Source organism: Dendronephthya gigantea, unplaced genomic scaffold (genome assembly GCF_004324835.1).
Source record: "Dendronephthya gigantea isolate DGI-Jeju-01 unplaced genomic scaffold, DenGig_1.0 000030F, whole genome shotgun sequence".
Lineage (NCBI taxonomy): Eukaryota > Metazoa > Cnidaria > Anthozoa > Malacalcyonacea > Nephtheidae > Dendronephthya > Dendronephthya gigantea.
In genome coordinates this window covers 2,016,022-2,037,500 of record NW_021163040.1, presented here as the reverse complement: position 1 = coordinate 2,037,500, position 21,479 = coordinate 2,016,022, and the positions used below count along the sequence as shown (strand labels likewise).

At 35.9% G+C, this 21,479-nt stretch overlaps 1 protein-coding gene across 10 annotated transcripts in view; it reads right to left on the bottom strand.

Annotated features, from left to right (window-relative positions):
• LOC114524189 overlaps positions 1–7,764 on the bottom strand; it is a 66,740-nt gene extending 58,976 nt beyond the window's left edge. For 5 of the 10 annotated variants that reach the window (XM_028545323.1, XM_028545324.1, XM_028545326.1 and 2 more), the window contains exon 1: positions 7,407–7,764. In XM_028545323.1, the coding sequence (XP_028401124.1) occupies positions 7,407–7,518 (112 nt within the window). In that variant the 5' untranslated portion in view covers positions 7,519–7,764. The remainder of the gene's footprint in view (positions 1–7,406) is intronic. The other 5 variants (XM_028545319.1, XM_028545320.1, XM_028545325.1 and 2 more) reach the window with 2 other exon arrangements.
• Between the last annotated feature and the right edge of the window lie 13,715 nt (positions 7,765–21,479).

Here is a 21,479-nt window from a genome sequence, read left to right as displayed (position 1 = left end):
CTTTTAAAGCTGGTTTTCATACGAATTAATTTGTCATAATTTGTCTTAATTGAGTCTTAATTACAAAGAATAACGACATGTGAATTACGACAAATCATGAAGAATTATGCCATATGAAATCTAACCTTTACTGAGGCTGAAGGTTAATTCTCTATTTTACACATAGAAGAGGCATAAATACTGTCAAGATGAACCTGGGTCTCATTAACTAAAATTGCTTGTAGCAGGTGACGAAGAAAATATAAATAAATACAAAGCAATTTTTCTCTGTCGTCGATTGCCGCTGATAAAGTAGCCTGCATGGCAAGCGGTCCCTGAGATCACGCAAGGCGAGGACGGCGAAAGACCGCCTGCGGGTTTGGCTCAGTGGTTTGTAAACTGACCGCCCTTTTTCAGTCCCAGCCTAATTAGCCAATCCACGAACAGTTAATTATAATAACAAAACTGCAACTAATAACTGGATATATTATTTTCCGGCTGTAGATTTATATTCGAAGTCTGGTTTTCCGCTTATTATTATTTATGATTTCAAAGGAAAACCAAAAAGAACGTTTTGGAACCAGGGCAAGAGGGTTGAAGAGCCAGCGCGGAAAATGTAAATGCCACTGTCTTTGTTTATGTGTGAGCGACAGTAGATGTCTGATTCTGCTGTGTTATATATTATACTCTTTGTGCCACTCACTAATAATCAAGAAGTTAGAGATTATGGCTTTGAGAATCTCTAAATTTAATACGATCATTTTTCAAGAATAGGTTCATAGAGTAAAACTTAATCAGACACTAGTAATTGGATTTGTATGGAACGTTGGATGTCCCCAGGGTAGTGCATTTGGACCACTTTTGTGGAATATGTTCCAAAATGACATGTCATCTCAGGTCAAAGGCCCGTATTCAAAAAGCTCACTCACACTCAAACTCATTGAGTGGGAGATCTTAATCTGCCCATAACGTTTCAATGGCGGTATTTTCAGCCGAACAGGGGCTTGATTTTCAGTGATTTACCTTATATCTTTTCATCTATTGAGAGAAAACTTTCTCATTGATCAGCATTAACAAAATTTATATGTCACACTCAATGAGTGTGAGTGTGAGTGAGCTTTTTGAATACGGGCCAAAGACTCCAATCTTAATATGTACGCTGATGACCATCAACTATATGTCACAGGAAAGAGATATGAATTGGTTGAATCCAAAGTAACAATGCAAGGACACATTGCATCAACATGGTACGAAGACAACTTTCTACTTGCTAACTCAGAAAAGTTTCAGCTGTTCACTATAAATCCAAGGAGTGTCGATATTGAGAATAAAGAAAATTCTCTCCAAATTGACGGTCGAGAAATTAAAAAGACAGAACAAATGATATTATTGGGGGTCAAATTTGATAAGAACCTTCGTTTTTCGCCCTATATAAGTGACTTATGTTCTAGAGTTAGTCAAAAGGTTGGAGTACTCGTCCGTCTTCGAAATTTGATACCATGTAGTGCAAAGCTGACATTATATAAGACATCTATCATGTCTCACTTGACATACTGCCATCTGGTATGGAACTTTTGTAAAGCATCGGACAGTCGAAAGATTGAGCGTCTACAAGAAAGAGCGCTGCGTGCAGTCTTTAAGACTAGTTCTGAAACATATGAACAGCTTCTGATTCGCGCGAAGCTGCCTACACTGTATAACCGTCGATTACAAGATATAGCTATATTGATGTATAAAGTTAAAAATGGTTTATTGGCATCAACTAGTGTTCCTGAACTATTCCATATTAAACAATCTGGATATAGCCTTAGGAACAATGACTTTAATATTCCTCGTTTTAGTACTGTTAGATACGGAAAACATTCTTTAAGATATCAAGGTCCAATTATATGGTCAAAATTAAATGTAGATTTAAGAGAGCTCCCAGCCTAAAATCATTGAAAGCTAACATAAGGAAAACTGACCTGGCTAGTCAAATGCAGAACAATACAAACTGCTGTACTTTATGCAGTTCATAAATTATGAACAACTATTTCATCTAATTCTAGTAATTTTACAATTATATATGTGTGTAAATGTGTAATATACTCATCCGCATTCTAGCTGTATATACAGCTATATTTTAAAACTATATTTTAGATAGTGTCCCCAATTAGCTTACTTGTAGTTAAATACATAGACACTTGAATAAAGTTATTATTATTATTATATATCGTCGGAGAATTTGTACATATATTATTTATATATTTATAATACACATACTTCTAGGGTCGGTTGTATACGTATGAAACTCTTAAATACAGTTAAGTAACACAAGTAATTAAATTGTAGTTAACTAGAAAATTCATTATTCTGATTGGCCAATTCTGCCACTAACTATAGCTAAAAGTAAACTATCTTTTTATACAACTGGCCCTAGTTACCTTGAAAAGCATCGGTGGATGTGAAACCAAACTATTTAGACATGTTAGACCCTTTCTTTACCCGTATGTAAAACTGAAAATGAAAATAAGACTTAAACTGTAGTTTTTGTATCTAGCTATTAAATTTGTATTTAACCTATTATGTAATTTATTGTAATTTTAAATTTGTATGAATTCAGCTAATTTGCTGCAAAAAGTTTTTTTTTAAACTAGAATAAAAAAATTTATGTAAAAGTATTCTTTATAGATATAAGTACCAATCGCGTTATTTTTAAGATATTTTGAATCGGAAATTAGGCTGTGTAATTTATCCTGACCTACCCTGAATCTGCCACTGCTGTATGTATCTGTTATTTTTCCTTGATTACTGTCACACTGTTGCCCTGGTATTCCTGGTAAGTGTCATCCCTAAAGGTCATCTAAACATTTTACTGACCAAGCAGAAGTAGAGATATTTAATTCAGATCTTCGGCAGCAATTTAATTGTCCTTCTGATAAGGACTTCTAGTTTTAATTTTTGGAGTGTCACCTGTCGCCGTAATAAAATTACACAATTATTGGCCTAAGTATACACATATTTGTCATAGAGGGCACAGGGGTGGACTGAAAAAATTTGGACTTTGCTTTGAGGAAAATAGTAGAATACAAATTTGCGATTGTAATACGTGAATACGCTAACACAAACATTAAGAAAACCGGAGTCAAAAAATATAAATTCTGTATTCACACGAATTCAATTGCCTACTCAGTTCAGTAAATATTCCGTCCGGGCCTCGATTTACGCCGGAATAACAAAGGCCAAGTCCGCCCCTGGAAGGGCAACAATGTGTCTTGCAAAATCATGGGTTACGATTTCATTACCAGAAACTGGTGATAAAATGGCTGTCGCTTGTGCGCTAATTTGCATTTAATCCATAAATAATGACCTTCGAGTTTTACAATAAAATAAAATACGTTTTGATCAAAATTTTGGCCGTGTTCTCTCAAGGAACTTATAAAATCGTTCACGTTCATACGAACATTTAGATTCGGATTGTTGTTTTTCGTACAGTTATCCTAGGGAGGAAGTTAAATCAGGGAACCTGTACTGGAATACATTCAGAAACACAAATTATTACATGGAGGCTGTCTCGAAACAATCGAACGTTTAACATTGAGCGTTTTATAAGGAAATTGAAAAAGAGTTTTTTAGTCTTAGACGGAGTGAACAGCAGGTAGTTTTCATCAAAATATCTTGATAAATTACTCCTTCCTATTTTGGCTATATAATTATATAGACAAAGTACACAAAGTGAGCGCCGAAACAGCGCAAGTGAAAGTAAGGATGTAACAAATATCAATTTGAAAATAAAATAGGATGAAACAGCTAGTTCTGGGCTGCCTATGACCGCAATGTATAAAATCGGACACGCCTACTTAGTTTTGGGCTACCTACATGGAAGCTTGTAATTAATTGATTGTAAATTGATTCTAGTGTTACGGAAGGCTTTATTGTGTTCAGATATAGGCATATTAAAATAGTTGTAAAAACAAGAAATTAAGTGGCATGACAGGGATTAGTGATTGGTTTTTGCCACAAGATGCCTGAGTAAATATATGTAAATAATTGTTCAGCGATTCGCAATCATTAATCACGTTTTCTTTCATGCACAACACATCGTGGAATCAAATAAGTAATTAGGTGAAAATCTTTATCACCCTGACAGAACTAAGTGCCTGGATCTACAGTCCGAAGTCGTTACTAAGCTCAACTGTAACATTTTATAAAAAATGCCCGTACTGTAGGCAAATGCAAGCCCTTATGTCAATCAATTGTGTTTTATATGCTGCACGGTCGAGCATTTTTTACGTATTACGTCATCAAACGTTTAATTCGATAAAAGTAAGACTGGAAATAGTGTAAGTTGAAAGATATTGTTCACGGAGGTATTGTTTGTAAATTTTACTTGTTGATGATGAATATTTTAAGTTGTGAACATTTTTAAGTATTGATCGATTGAGCTAAAAATCAACTCGCCTAGTGCGTCCATGCCTTAAAAAAACAAGATATGAGAGCTGGAACGAGCTTCTAACGCCAACCCACATTTCTAACTTACAACGCTGATTAGCTGGATAAGGATCAGCGCACTCTAGTTGATGACGTGTGCAAGTGTCCCTTAACCGTTACTATAAAAGAGAATGCACAACACCAGAACCACAGAATACCTATCAGAAGAATAACTCTATACTATTTCTTCGTAAGTGTGATTCGTCATGATTCGTCACTTAGCAAGTGCATTTTTTTTGAGGCAGTCACCCCCTGCCAAAATTTAGTAATATGCCGCGCGCAAGACTGCCTTAATTTAATGCACTTGCTAAGTGACGAATCTGACGAATCACACTTACGAAAAAAGTACAGGAGTTCTACTTCTGATAGGTATTCTGTGCCAAGACTTTCAGTGGACCTACGGAGTAAAAACCATGTGAAACGTTTAAGAAGCTCAACAATACAGAACCGACGGAAAGAGAGAACAGGAACGACGAAGATCCAGAAGAGAAAAAGAGCGTCCAGAAGCAAACATTAATGAACATTTTCTAATTCATTGTAAAGATCTCCTACCTCCCGTAAAAAGAATAAAATTTTTTTTTAAATTTCTTCACTTTTCAACCATGCAGCATGATTTCTATATTTTTCAACGTTTTTATGCACGGCAACAATCGGGACGAACATAAATAGATAGGTTTCGGGTTTGGCACCATGATTTCATATTTTCTCAATGTTTTTATGCACCTTAACTATCGGGACGCCCATAAATATATAAATTTCGAGTTTGACTGCGTGATTTCTTTGATTTCTTCACTTTTCAACGTTTTTACGCACTGCAACAATCGGAATGACCATAAAAAAATAAATTTCGGGCTTCACATAATGATTTCGTTATTATCGATCTCCTACCTCGCGTATATATAGAATAAAACATTTTAACACTAGGCTTGCGCGGGCATGCACTTTTGCTGTTGTGTAGTTGGATAAAGCGGCCGTTTTGAAACATTTTGGTAATCAATTTATTTACCTTGGGTATTTCTACAATTTGCCGGTTTTATAGAACAAACTATACTGAGTAACATATAAGTATGACAATTATACTTGACTGTACGGTTATTATATTAAAGCAGTCAGGTTTATCAAGTTGTTTCCTGCATGTTCTGCTTCGGTATCCGAATAAACCAAGGAGATAATCTGGTGATAAATCTTACAGATTTTAAACATCATTACACCTTTATACTTTTTTCGATATGTCGAAATAATATCCCTTATTTACTAAAAAGGTCGCTAGAACTTTTATCATGATGACTCACGCAGCCTACTTGGCAGTCTTCGCAGTTTATCCTTTAACGTGATATTCAAACCGTCTCCAATATTCAAATAAGGAATTTAATAAAGTGAAATTAAACTGGGTAAATTTTGTGGAAATGCTTTCCATGCACATGTCATGTCTGCATACACAATGTTGCATGAGCAGCATTTCCGGTATTCAGTAATCAGTATAACTATATTCGATTATTAAGATGCAAATGTTTATTAGAATTTAGAAATATATATGTACGACCTTTTATTCGTTATATTATTACATTCGTTATATTGTTACATTTTATTATCTACTAAGAATTATATTATCAATAATTATAATTTAGTTATAGTAAATTAAATCATGGGGATCGTTCAGATCGATGGTTCATCGTTTGGCCTAAACAGCGGATTTGAGTGTCAGAGAGAAAGGATATACAATATCGATAATGATCATGCAGTGATAATAAATTCCTGATAAGGATTTAAATTTTATAGTCTTTTATTTCAGTTTGAAATACAAATGTTCACGCCTATAGAAGGCATATGCAAAGTCTTGAATTTAAATTTTAGACGACATCTGACCATCTTCAAACAAAAATGAATTAACCTCTAACTTTTGAAAATTAAACATAAATCGGTCGCTATGGTCAAAATCTATCAGTTATCTGCTATCGAGGCGAGTAACAGTCGAAATAATTTATCATCGTATATACCGGTGCGCCCGATACTAAATTTTCATGATAATTATTATTGCTACAAGTCTGAAAGTTGACCTTGCGATTAATAGCTTATAGAAGTACTAAAGTAATTGCTTGTCTGGTGGCGCGGTCGAACAAAAAAGAAAATAGAAAAGATGCTGTGACTGTCACTGTAGCCTATTATTTGAGCAGCTGCGATTGACTTTAAATGATTTCTCAAAGATAGCCACCTGCAGTGGTGTTAACTAAACAAACATCAAATTATACAAACTTAAGAACGCTTTGTCTCTAGTGCCGTGAGATAAACCTCTAAGAGAACATTCTGGAAAGGCACAAACTTCTTTAAGAAGAGATCATAAAGTTAAATATTTATCTCTATAATATACAATAATTATATAACAATTCGACACCACGGGTCTGCATGCAAGGACATTATCCTGTTGAAAATCATGCATAGGCAAACGTTGCTGGCGCCGTGAATTTGCTATAATAATATATATATATAGATATTATCTATCTAATTATCGCTCGGTTCTGCTTTGATGAAGAAATTAGCTATAAAAAATTTTATCCATTTATTGGTCTAATGCAGTAATCATTGCCAACGAAAGTGTTGTATATATCTATATTACATTATATATAAGTTATATTATATATTATATATTATATTCAAGCAATGTATTTAAACTGCCAGAACCATAACTCAAAACTTAAAGTTTCACCTATAATCCGAAATTTGCAAGCTCTTACTAAATTTTTGTGTAAATATTTAGATTACAAAGAATTTAAGTGTTTCTCGAATCTAATATATTTAATAGTTCGCATTAAATTCCTGAATTGAAAATAATACATAACATGCATACGCGACATAAACATTGTGTCTATCCATAACTTAATTTTTGCGACGGGACTTATTTACGGCGGATTCTCGGTTCATTTTGCTTTGAAGCTATACATGCGAATAATGAAAATTACCTTTTATACCAACCATACCTCTGTTTGGAAAACCATGAGCAAGGAAAATGTAACTTCCCACAAACCAGACAACAACAAATCGTACGGTGAATAAATAATCAGACGGTGTCATGATATCATACGTATAACCTTACTTCTTTTGTCCCTGTTAATTTCCCAATTAATGACTGACAACTGATTTATCTAAAATACCACTTCAATATAATACTCAAAATAACATGTAGTAGGCCAAGTTTGTCTTTATAGAACTGTTTTTTGTTCGTAGGTGAACTTAGTTTTGCTGCACTCTGTGTTGTTTCGCAGGGCTTGCCACGAAAGACGCCGAAAACCAGCCAGTCGCTCAAAGAACGTGATTATTCAAATGCCAGGAAACTTAAGTTTTATGATGTCGCTATGCAGTGTTGATGATTGATATTCACTCAGGCATGTCCATAATTGTCATCTATTGGGCTAAATATCTCCTATGCCTTGTGCGTGTCTTCACTCCCTCCAAAGACTCCGGTTCACACTTAAGCCAGAACGAACAGTGGAAAACAAGCAGGTTTTAAAACCTCAAGTGGGTGATATTTTGCACTTGTTTGAGCCGTCGACATCGAAGAATGCATGTGGTAAGTGAAAATGTAACCGCTAACTTCAACAATGTAAACCAAAATTTTTCGGCAGAACAAGTATCCTCATGACTTGGACGTCTGTAGAAATTGGTTAATAAAATTTTATAATTCTGTATTACACTTAAATTAAAAATGTGCATAATTATATTGGGTACTTTGAAAACAAGTTCCGTTTCAAGTGTTCTCGAGCAATGCCTTTGTATGGTTGTTTTAGAATAATTTTATTTAAAATGCTATGTCATGATAATCACGCAATATAACCGATCAATATAACCGCGTAAGTCTTTCGTCGATTTATCTATCGGATTGTGGATCTATCGATCTTCGCGATCGGTTGTTGTTCGCAATGTTATGCTAGTTGTTTTGGGTTTTGGCAACAGAACTGAAAATTTTGCAATAAGTGAGATTTTAAGAGGTGAATTCCTTTTCTCTCAATTGTATGTACCTTCTAACGCCATTGCATAATACTATTACGTACTATTACTTACTATGATTAGGAATGTATGAGAAATATTAATTTCGATCACCTTCAAAGAAAGACGTGTAAATTCAAACGATGTGAAATAAACATAATATTCGATCGTTAAAATAATTTTCGTTTTGCAGCCGTACAACAATCAATATTGCGATTTTTAGACAATACTGTTTTATACAAATACAATACTATTGTAACTGTAATTTAAGTTTGGAATGATAATATAATGCATTTTAAAGGTTGCTTGTTTTAACGGAAATTCACGGCTACAGTAAAGCTCAGCCAACAGTTTTCAAAAAATACAATGATAGCTATATTAGAGATCAAAAATTAGAATCTATAATATAGCTGGGCAAAATTAACCTATAATATAGCTAGACAAAAATAATCAATAGAGACAATTGATTAAAGCATCTTTAGCATTTGTTTGTTCAGTTTGCTATTTTTCCTATGAAGTTGACTGGTCAGCGACAAGAGTTCTATGTACACAGAGTACACAGAATATACATACATTCGTTTAGGTTTGATTGAGTATACAGAATATGCGTGCGGTGTCGTACACAAATATCTGGGTACGCATAATAAAAGCACTATTGTATTATTACACTTTTTGTTAATGTAACGTGTCGTATGCCAGAAAACCGTTCATCACCCTCAGCACAAAGAGACTGGAATTCGAATGAGCCGTTGAAGTTTGCAATGAGAGATAGGAAGTTGAATCGGCCGCTGAGCGCCAAAAAGATGGTCAGAAATATGTCGCATGCGACCACGGTTTTTTCCGATTGGCCAAAATTAAGATTAGCGCGTGGGCGAATAAAGCCGGTTTTCCACTAGCGATATTTTCGCGCGAGCGAGCGGCATACTTTTGTTCAGAGCTTTCAACTGCAACCATCTGGAACAAATTGTTCAAATACAAAGCAATAAAGTCGCTTCGCGCGAAAAATATCGCTAGTGGAAAATCGGCTTAAGTCTTGCGCGAAAAAGACGCTCAAGTAGAAACAACAGACACGGGATGACACAATGGCGCCGTATTTGGAAAATATTGGGGTCCATTTGTTTTTCTTGCGATCCGAATTCATATTTTAGCGTTTCTTGCAATCTGATTGGCTACGCGAGCGGTCCGTATGAGGCCGTACGGACCGCGCGAGATTTAAAAGCACAGAGCCCGCGCTAAAATGAATTCGGACTGCAAGAAAGTGGTCATTGCGGTTTTGCATATCCTCATCCACAAGGTCAAGCCAGCTGTCCTGCGCGGAGTTCCCAGTGTCGTTCATCTGAAAAAATGAACCATTTTGCCCGTTGTTGTGGATCCAAACCTTACGATCACCTTTTGCTGATGTTCGTCCCCCCGTGTTGTACCACGTTTTTCACCTCTCCCTCCTAGTTTTGTGCCACATCAACCCTCTTCAGGTGCGATTCGCCACATTTCCGACATTCCACCACACCCCACTTCCAACGAAGAGTATCTGTTTCCAATCACTATCTCCCAAATCAGCAATTCAACCACGCCGGAGGCTAATGTGCTCATTGCCAATGTCCCAACCCAGGTGTTAATTGATTCCGGCGCTAGTAAAATGTAATTGATGAAAAGGCCTATCACACCATCATGAAATCTCCAGTGAATAAACATCTCGTGTTATACCCTACCTCCACGAAGATCTACGCTTACGGCGGTACCTCCCCACTACCTGTCCTTGGGACATTCTCCACTCACGTTGAATCAAAAACACGAACAACTCCTGCAACTATCTACGTCATTCGGGACAAAAACAGATGTTTACTGAGTTTCAAAACCGCGACCGCATTAGAACTCCTATCTGTCATCGCTCCAACCAATGTCAACATCTCAACGCCACCTTCAATGACCAATGCACAAACACGTCATGAATATTCCGACCTTTTCGACGGCATTGGCAAGCTAAAAGATTTTCAAGTCCATCTCCGCATCGATCCTCCGTACCCCCCGTGACACAACCTCATTGGCGCATTCCATTCCATCTTCGCAAAAAGCTTGACGACTTGACAAACGAAACTTGACAAACTAGAACGCCAGGATCATTGAACCGGTTGATTGCCTAACCCCTTGGGTGTCCCCTCGTTGTCACACCCAAACCCTGGAACCCTAAGGCGATTCGTCTTTGTGTCGACATGCGCCAACCTACACGCGTAAAGACGCTCAGGTTGATGCAAGTTGATAAACAGGATGGAGCAATGTTGTGCTGCCCACATTGTTCAGAGTTGTTATCAAACATTGAACAATATTGTTGAAACTGAATCGGGTGTAACAATATTCTTCAATATTGATAACAACTCTGAACAATGTGGGCAGCACAACATTGCTCCATCCTGTTTATATCAACTTGCATCGACCTGAGCGTTTTTACGCGTGTAATCGTTCAATTCTACGTGAACGTCATATTACACCCACTCAAAATGCAATCCAACAAACCCTCAGTGGCATCGAAGGTGTCGCAACCAGCGATTGACTGGCCTGTCAAGCAACCGTCATTCAGCAGCCCCTTGAACCTCTCCGCATGACCGCGTTACCCAAGCCCCTTGGCAACAACTTTCTGTAGATTTCTGTTGCCCTCTCCCATCGGGTGATATACTCTATGTGGCAATCGATGAATACTCACGCTATCGGGAGGTTGAAATTGTTCGCTCCACCGCTGCAAATACTGTCATCCTGAAACTTGACCGCATTCCACATATCTACGCACTGAATTCCAGCATCCATAAAAATCGGACAATAGACCACCATTCCAATCTCATTCCTTCGCCGAATTCGCGCAATGCATGGGTTTTCACCACGGAAAGATCGCTCCAGAGTGGCCGAAAGCCAATTTTGAGTCGGAACGCTTATGCGCACAATGCAAAAAACACTCCGCGCTGCGCACCTTGAAAATAATTATTATATTATTATTATTGTCATTAACCTTATTTACAAAACGGTAACCCTTCAGTACTAAAAACTGATTTTCACACGCTAGTAAAAATCAATCTAACATTATTTACAAAAATTAACACACACAATTATATAATTTATGAAAGTATAAGAAATAAAAGAAATTACTAATTATACGACGTAAATGGCTACCAAGAATATTTTAAATTGAGGCAATTGTTAGCTCTTGTTGTTTTGCAGTGGTTGGCAGATCATTCCACAATGTTACGCGGAAAAGCTGATGCTTTTCTTCATAAAGTTTGTCCTTGGCTTTGGGAATTTGAAATTAATTTCGTTACTTCGTAGATTATGAGCTTCATTGTTGCTTATTTTAAACATATTTATCATAGATTCATTGTGATTTTGTTTCTTATATGTACATAAACGTTGCCTTTTTTATTTTCATTCGTTTTTGCCAATGGTAGCCACCCAGGTCTGCTAGGATTTCACTCGACCTTGTTCACGATTTACCAGTTATAACTCGTGCAGCCCTGTTTTGCATTTTTTGTAACTTTCGATCAAATAACACTACAAGTATCCCAAACAAGGCTACAGTAGTCAAATTGTGGCAGAATTATGGCATTGTAAACTTGTTATAAGAGCAATGGTCGTCGAAAAATGGTCGTCAAACTACCCGAACTGGTCTCGCAACCACCATCACGAGCTCACCTCGCTGATACCGATTTCCACAAGAAGGAGAAGATGAAGGAATACGTAAATGAGGCGCTACCCATAAAAGAAAATCAAGACCTCCAGAACGCAGAATATCAGCACTGATAATTATCTAAATAAACTCTGTCTCATCCACGCGCATAGATAATATTTCATACTATTTCATAAACGTTAAGATTCTCGACGAACTTCCATCTAAACAAGGGAGGGATGTAACTATCTGACGTCATGGTTTATGTGACGTCACAAATCATTATCATAGTAACCACTTACGAGAGCGTGTCTATTATTACCACTGAGCTATAACATAATGGAGAGAGCAACTATAGATACAGAAATTGAAGCCGGAAATAGAGTGCGGCAGCTATCTTACTGTGACCATAGTGAAAATGTGAACTATAGGGAAAATGTGATATTTTCCACTGTTTTTGTCTTGTTATCGCAAGGTAGACAACTAAATCAAATCAAACATACCATTTCAAACAAAAGCACACATTCAAGAACATTGGGGACCTGTTTACATTCAAATGAACTGAATCAAAAGCAAATATTTCAGTATTTTCGACTACGTTTTAGAGTGTGACAGAGATGAGTACATGTAAAACAGTCGTATACACCTTTCAAATGTGAATTTCTTAAACACATGGGCGAATTATACCACAATTTAACACATGTTTGTGGGATTCGTCGAGGAAGAAGTCACAAACACCTCGTATTTCTTTTTGGGCGGTTGAAAAAACAGCAGGTACCGAGGTGCGTTTAATATTACTACTTCTCTAAAAGGATCTCCAAGGACAATGGCATTTTATAGAAATGTCTTTTGCAAGAATTTAAATATTGATTACATTAATACGAGCTGCCCATAAGAAATGAATCAAGTGTATTCTGTATGTAGGTAATCAATGGATCTGGCCCTGTGTGTGCTTTAGAAAAATCCAATGGTCACATCACTTGTATTAAAATATTGTTGCAGAAAACGCTTAGTGGGTTGTGCCAAATAAGGTGCAACTGCCTCATATAAGGTAAAAATGGGTTATAATATAGAAAAATGCAAGTTAAGTTTAAAGCCTTTAAATAATTTATTTTTGAATTAAATAACGCCATTTAATGATGAATAAATGGTACTGGTGAGGTCTGTTAATTCCTTTCTTAATAGTTCTGGGTTTTTCTATGAAAATGTCTCACAAGGTTTGCAAAGCAGGGGCCGGTTTTATGAAAGCCGGATAGCGCTATTCACCGGATAGTGTTTTTTCAATCGCTTCAGAATCGCCCGTTGTTTCCTATAACTTTGATTGAGTATTAGTGCTCCTAAATCAAGGATCTCTTTAATAATTTTGGTCCCAATGATGAATTTTATCGCTTTTCGAGCATTTTAGAACGGTTAAAAAATCACTATCCGGTGGATAGCGCTATCCGGCTTTCATACAACCGGCCCCAGAACTGTGGTTTATTTTAATGCAATTGAAACATGTGCAGATGCGTCAAGGCAGCAGTCAGCCTGGTAGAAAATAAATACAAGGTATTGGGCTGTATGTTGATTGAGGGAACATACAATAGTCAATGTCAAATAAAAAAGGTAAAAATATAAATTATTTGAAGGCTTGCAGCTCAACTTGCATTTCTCTTATAACCCATCTTTACCTTATATGAGGCAGTTACACCTTATTGGCCAACCCACTAAGCATTTCTGCAACATATATTTAATACAAAGTGATGTGACCATTGAAATCTCTCTAATAACACACACAGGCCCAGATCCAGTTATTACCGACATACAGAATACACTTGATTCATTTCATAGTTAATACACTTTTTCTTGTTGGTCATCACTTGTATGTATCTAAGTATGTAAAGTCTTTATGGGAAATTTAGCCACAACAAACGTGTGGGTGGTAACTGATTTAGTGATCTCTTACTTATGACCATTTCCCATGTCTTAGATAGATTCAGAGTCATTCTGTTTTCATATGTCCAATCTTTGATGTTTTTAACTTTGTTAGAAGCAGTATCCCCAGAAATGGTAACCGGTGCACTAAATATCATGTCATCTGCGAATTTGACCAACATATTTTTATCTGGATCTTTTGGTTTTATATCGTTTATCATCAGAGAAAACAGGAAAGGGCCCAACACAGTACCTTGTGGCACACCTCTACTGATATGGACATATACCGTTTCAATTCCATCCACCACAACTCTTTGTTTTCCGTTAGATAGAAAATTATTCATCCAGTTTATTATATATAGATTTAGATAAGTTGTTTTCAATTTTTCACAAACGATATCATGAGGAACGGTATCGAATGCTTTACTTAGATCAAACGATATAACTATAGAACATGTTTGGCATCGTCCTCTAACCATTTCAGCCAGTTATGTTGGCACTTAAGAAGAGCAGTTGTAGTGTTTGTACCCACTTTATAGGCGAATTGGTTTTTATCTATTATCTTTTTAGCTTGAGGTGATATTTCTTGCTTAAAAACATTTTTTTCCAAAATTCTCATAATAATATCGGTTAGCGATATTGGTCCGAGGTGGAAACAATCTGTTGGATGAGATTCTTTCGGAATTGGAGTAATATTAACAAGTTTCCATTTTAAGGGGACATATTGCTGACTGAGAGAGGAATTTAATATTTTAGTAACTATCGGTGCTAGATATTGTGCATAATCTCTCCATACCCAGTAGGGCAGGCTATCAGGACCAGGCGCAGTACTTTTTTGTTTCATCATAAAGCGTTCGACCATAGAAACATCAACTACAGGAATACGAGTTCCTTCTGGGATTGGTAAGCGTTCTGTAGTTGAGTAGTTTTTGTCAGTATTTATGGTTTGGAAATGGGAATTCATAAGCTTTGGATCAATAGACAGACTCAAATTATTTACTTTAGTCTTTCTTCTTGTTATCTTATTCACGGTATCCCACCATTTTCGCGACCCTTGTTTATGATTTTTGTTCTCCTCATTGACGGATCGGATTTGATTTAATCGAATTAACTTATTGATTCGCTCTTGAATGTGTGGATTTATCCCTGTATTTATTTGTTTGTTACGTTTATTGCATACATGTTTGACCAGTGGTGACATGTAAGGAGGGTCGCGTGTAGATACTTTACCTTTTAATAGGGGGAAACATTCTTTAAACATAAACGAGATCTAGTCATTCAACAGAGTAGTCGCTTTATCTACATCGTTAGTATTGTAGATTGAGCTCCAATCATTCTTGTAAACGTTTCTTCATATTAATCTTTCTATGTTCCCTAACGTCTCTAAAATACACATATTTTCTTTCCGATTTAGCTTGGACACGTGGATTGACGATAATCGCCATGTGATCAGATCTTACCAGTCCGTTAAACTCTGTAGGCTGTTTCCATAAATGCGGCCAGTTAGTAATAAATATGTCGAGAACTCGCTGACCTCTAGTAGATTTAGTGACCAATTGTTGTAAATTGTGTTGTATACAGAAGTCTTTAATTGGGAGTTGGTTAATATCTCCTTCAATTATTATTCTTGCTGAAGAATTTAGAGATTTTGCTGAAGAATTTAGAGAATTTCTTCACATCTATCGGATAGAAACTCTAATAATTCTCTAATAAAGCAGCAATAAAGTATTCAGCGTTGTCTTTTTGAATTTCGCACCATAAACATTCAAAGTTTTTACTGGAGTAAACATTTTGTACTTTCCAGTTGTTTCTATAAAGGATGGCTACCCCACCTCCCTGCCGGAAGTTTAGACGATCCTTTCGCACAATATTGCAGCCATTATTAGGACATACAAGGCTGGATTAAATATTACAGTTAATCCAGGTTTCCGATACAAAGCAAATATCAATATTGTTTGAACTAAATTCCATATGCATTGCGGATGGAGCATCAGGTTTAGCTAGTGATCGAGCATTTATTATTAGACATTTTGGGACAGCTTTTGAAGTAGGAGGGCCAGGTTTTGATACTTTCACCGTAATTAAGTTTCGAGGACTGCGCCTACATCGTTTATAAAAGCGTTTGCGCAAGATGCCAACTTGGATGCGTCGGCACTAATCTCCGTCGGCACTAACTCGCTATTGTTGTTAATGGAGTATTTTTTTGTTCTGGTTTTAGAGCATTTTTATTAATAGATCTTTCGACAGGCTTAAATGCAGCAACTCTGGCATATGTTGACTTATTCTTATTCTTTTCGCTTTGTATGTTGGTAACGACTAAATCATCAATTGTTACAGTATCTTTATTATTTTCGAGATTTTGTTGGATGAACATGGTTCGAATCAGTTGAATCCTCGTGCGGCAGGTTAATTTCGTCATTTCTGTCGATTATACCTCCTAAAAATTCTGGTTAATCAATGCCTTTTAATTGCTCTGCGTTAGCAGGCTTGTCGTTATATGCTTTGTTTGTATCACAAAGATATTCTTCGGCATTGCATGTAAGTCAGTATGCAAATTCAAATGTTCATCGGGATGATCTAATGATTCTTGTATGATACTTTCGTTATTTTTTCCAGTAAAAACGCGAACCTGTGATATAACAGTACTGATATGTTCAAATTTTTCTGACAATTCTCGAATTGCTTTTCGATTTAGAATCTGCCCATGTTTTAGCTCTCCAATTTCTTTAGAAATTCCAGCCGACTCGCTTGATTAGTCGCTAATATGTCTACAAACCTCCTTCTTGATCTGACTGCTTTTTCCCCTTCCACTATGTAAGGGAACTTCTCCATGTAAGGGAAACACTAATGGCTGTAAACAGTTTTCTATCCCCACCAGGTTGAGTCCAGGTACCCTGTTACCTCAGTGATTCAGCAACAAACTGCTTAAGTGAATCATAGCCTCCCGACCAAGTAAGACCTAGTGATTTTGATATCAATTCAGTAGGTTTTCTGATACCTTTAACTTCCCTAATGCTCGGTAAATCATACAAAGTACAAGATCCAAAATATTTACGCTGTAAATATTTTTAAAGGTATAGCACGTTTGTTTATAGTTTCTGTACCATAGTTTAATAACAAAAATGTACGTTAATATTTCCTTTTGCATGCAAAATAATAAATAGGAAAATGTACAACACGAACCTCCCCATGAGCCCGAAGACCTCCAAAACCCCAAAAGTAGTGGTGTGCGAAGTTGCTGAAATTCGAGGAGCACTCCTTCCATGAATTATAGTATAGCTCAGTGATATTTATTCAGAATTTTATTCGAAGGGCTGGTTTGAGTTTTGGCAAATTTCTATATAAAAGTGAAGGTAACGTCAACCAACGTTGTGGTTGAGCAATTTTGACCACAATCGGATTATACGAGCGTACAAATCTTTAATACTGCGTGGCTTGTTTGCAAATTTTATTGACAATATCATATCACTGTGGTAATCAGTCCACAATCAGTCAACAAATAATGCCATCATTCATCACTGATATAAACGTGTATTGCTGAGTAGTAGGAACCAAGAAGGTATGTCCTATGACCTTGATTTTCTTCCACATCATTTGAAAGTCTCAGTAATAATGGCACATAAACATTGTGATAGTATATAATTTGAATATACCATAAGCACAATTCACTGTTCTTTGACACTTAATCAATCGTTTCTTGAGATATGACAAAATACATTAATATAAAACATTAACAGTATTTAACTCCAAAGATTGCCATTCAGACAGGAGAGATTGTTCAACGGTCTAGAAAATTGTGGTGTGAACTAATCCTGGAAGGATGAACTTAAGTAATGATGCCCATATTTGGCCTTGAATTATTATAGTTTTTAATATATCAGCAGAATGCTGCAGAATGGCTGTCGTTTTATTTATACCTTCACAATGGCTGGGTTTCAATTTCAATAAATTATCTACACAATGGCAAGGTCTAATTTCAATACCTGCACAATGGCAAGGTTTTTGCTTGCCATATCTCAAAAAACAATTGATTGAGAGTCAAATGAACAGTGAATTGTGCTTATGGTATGTTCAAATAGTATGTTATATTATCACAATACTATCACAATGTTTAAGTGCCATTATTACTGAGACTTTCAAATGATTTGGAGGAAAATCCAGTTCCTAGGACATACCTTAATTCGTGGTAAGTACTACTCAGCAATACACATTTATTTAAATGATGAATGATGGCTTTCAATGTCCGACTGATTACCACAGTGATTAAACATTAGTGGGTACCTCCCCCCTATAAAGCGAGGAAATCACGCACCGCGTGGACCCCACGCGAGACGTCGGAAACTGTCGGATTTTCCCGAAGATATGCGTGGTCTTTACGCAGGATGAGAGTGTGACGTTAGTAAACCGTAATTAAGTACACAGTTAGGATTTGCGAGGAAAATATTTATTTGTGAGGTTACACATTTAGTATTTAGTACAATAATAGTATTTTCATAACATTAGGACTGTTTATTTTAAAAGTTCGTTTTCTATGTATGCTTTGCGATGCTTCCCCACCTCTAGTTCATACTTTAATTTTTATTTGTTCGTAACATCTGTCAATATGTCCATAACGAATGCACGAGTGCTATATTTTTTCCATACACCAATTTTCATGTTATCGACAAGCGCATCCAAGATTTCATAACGTATGATGAACGCACGCGCGCCAAATCATTCGAATAAACCGTTTGTTTCTAAATGTTTGACGTTCATCCCCGGGATAGGTATCCATCTTTCTTTTGTCTTTTCCGTCAGTTCATTTAGAATTTTATTTTCATAACTGGAAAAACACATGTTGATAAGTTGTATAAATTCGTCCTTCCATGAAAATGTGATGTTAGCTGTCATAATGTCGAATGATAAGTAAAGTGCTGTAGTGTTTTCACAGCAGATGAAGCACCTTCGGTTACAATTCGACAGTTTCCGACGTCCCGCGTATGTTGTGGTAATTGAAATTTGTCTCTTCTGAGTTCTGAACTATCATATATTTGACATATAAATCACATATAAAGTCTCTTCTGAATTATCATATAATTGACCTTGACAGATTCTAGGAAAGACTTTCGAGACTAGGCGAGATTCTAGTTGACTAGACCCTAGGTGTCCATGTACATTGTAGAACTAAAACATATTATTTTAATATAATATTAGCTAAAAGATGGAAAGTTCCATGCAACATGGCAAATCTTACCATTGCATAAATGAAAACATTCATATTATTTGTTTTGTATGACCCCCAAATAAATCTATAGCCATATTACAGGGATTTGGGGGATATTCAATGCATGCAAAATAGTGCAATTAATAAATATACTAGAAATACATGCATGCAGCAACCCCTCGACATTTTAAACGAAGCAAAATATTTCGTGCGCTACCCAGACCTAACCTTCTACGCTAATATTATGAAATAACTCGTGCAAGTTTTTCGGAAACAAAGACAGTCGTAAAGGTGAACAGAAATCACCTGTTTGCCAGCTGCAGTACGTTGCAGTTTAAGTGAGTGTTAAACTTTTCTATAGCTAAACCTTCAAAACATCATAACAGCACATATAATTATAATAACCATACAAGCACTAAACGTCGAATGTTGTTTTCCGATTATTTATTATATTCAATGATTTTAGCAACTATATGAGTTGCAAAGTGATATTTGTTTTATTTAAACTCTGAAGTACACTTTTAAGAACTCTTTTTTAGCTCGCCTGCACTTTAGTGCAAGAGAGCTATTGCTATAGTCTTGGCGTCCGCGTCCCCGTCCGCGTCCCCGTCCGCGTCCCCGTCCCCGTCCGCGTCCACACTACATGATAAGTAGAATGTTAAGATGCCACTTTTATTTTCCCATTATTTTCAACTTATCTACTTAAGGAGTCTATTTGTGGCAAAAGAACCATTTACCAGGGGGGAGTGAACATTATACAACAAAATATAATGATAAGGTCAATGTTAAAATGCTATATTTTTTCTATACTTTGGCTTTACATCAGAGGAATCATTATCAATATAAGTCATCAATATGCATTGTGACTATTTATTGCCATTTGGTACACATTTATACAATAATAAAGAGAGTTTTGCTCAAAATTATCAAATGATAAGGTGAATGTTAAGCTAATTAGCATAATGATAAGGTCAATGTTAAGATGTTATATTTTTTAAATATTTTGGCTTTGCATCAGAAGATTCATCATAAATATAGCTCATCGATATGTCTTGTGACTATATGGTGACATTTAGTACACATTTACACAAAAATAATGGGAATTTTTTCAAAATTATCAAATGATAAGGTGAATGTTAAGCTAATTAGCATAATGATAAGGTCAATGTTAAGATGCTATATTTTTTAAATATTACGGCTTTACATCAGAGAAATCATCATAAATATAAGTCATCGATATGCATTGTGACTATTCAGTGCCATTTGGTACACATTTATACAATAATAAAGAGAGCTTTGCTCAAAATTATCAAATGATAAGGCAAATGTTAAGCTTATTAGCATCATGATAAGGTCAATGTTAGAGCTATCCAGAGTTATCACGCTCATTACGATTTTCAGGGCTATTGTGTAGCCCTGTTTTTTTTTAGTTCAAAGTTGTAGCTGAATTATATTTAACGAAAGTATTTGTACAACCCTAAGCCAAATGAGAAATTTTCAAATATTTTGTTTGTATTGTACATGTACAATTATAAATTATGAGATTGTGTTGTGACATGCCGTATCAAAATTCAATCGCTTAATATAGAAATCATTCAGGGAGTGAATATATATAAAACATAGTCCAACGTTAAAGTTTTATAAAGAATATTGTCAGATAATTCGCAATTACAAGCTTTAGCACATAAGTATTTATAAGTAGAAAGCCGATAGGCTCGGAATGCAAAGGCAAATGGCAACGCATGTGACATATATTTGCATATTATTTATGTAGATACACATGCAAATATATTCTTAAAGCCAGTTAAATTGTAGACAGGGCCCTTTGAACTACCTATAAGATTTATGTACATACCTTTTCGTTGTTTGATGCATAATCCTTTTTTGTGTAGATATAAAAATCCAATCTTGTTTATTTCATAAAGCTAGGCGCACACACGACGATTTTAGTCGGCCGATCCTGTCTAGATTGTCTAGATGGATGTTTTCATCAAAATGTGGCGACTGGCGATCTATACTTGGTCATAATCCTGGTAATAATATTAGACCAAGTAGACTCGCGTACACGCGCGAGGCGCGAGCGCCGCGACACAGTTTAAGGATATACAGTTCAATCAATCAATCAATCAATCAAAACTTTATTTAAGCACGGTAAAATCTACCGTATAAAAAGTGGGCTATAATTATATACATTCATTAGATATTCAGGGACAAAATTACTAATTACAACACAATACAATACAATTAAAATACAGATATATAAACTGATTTACAAGATTGCCG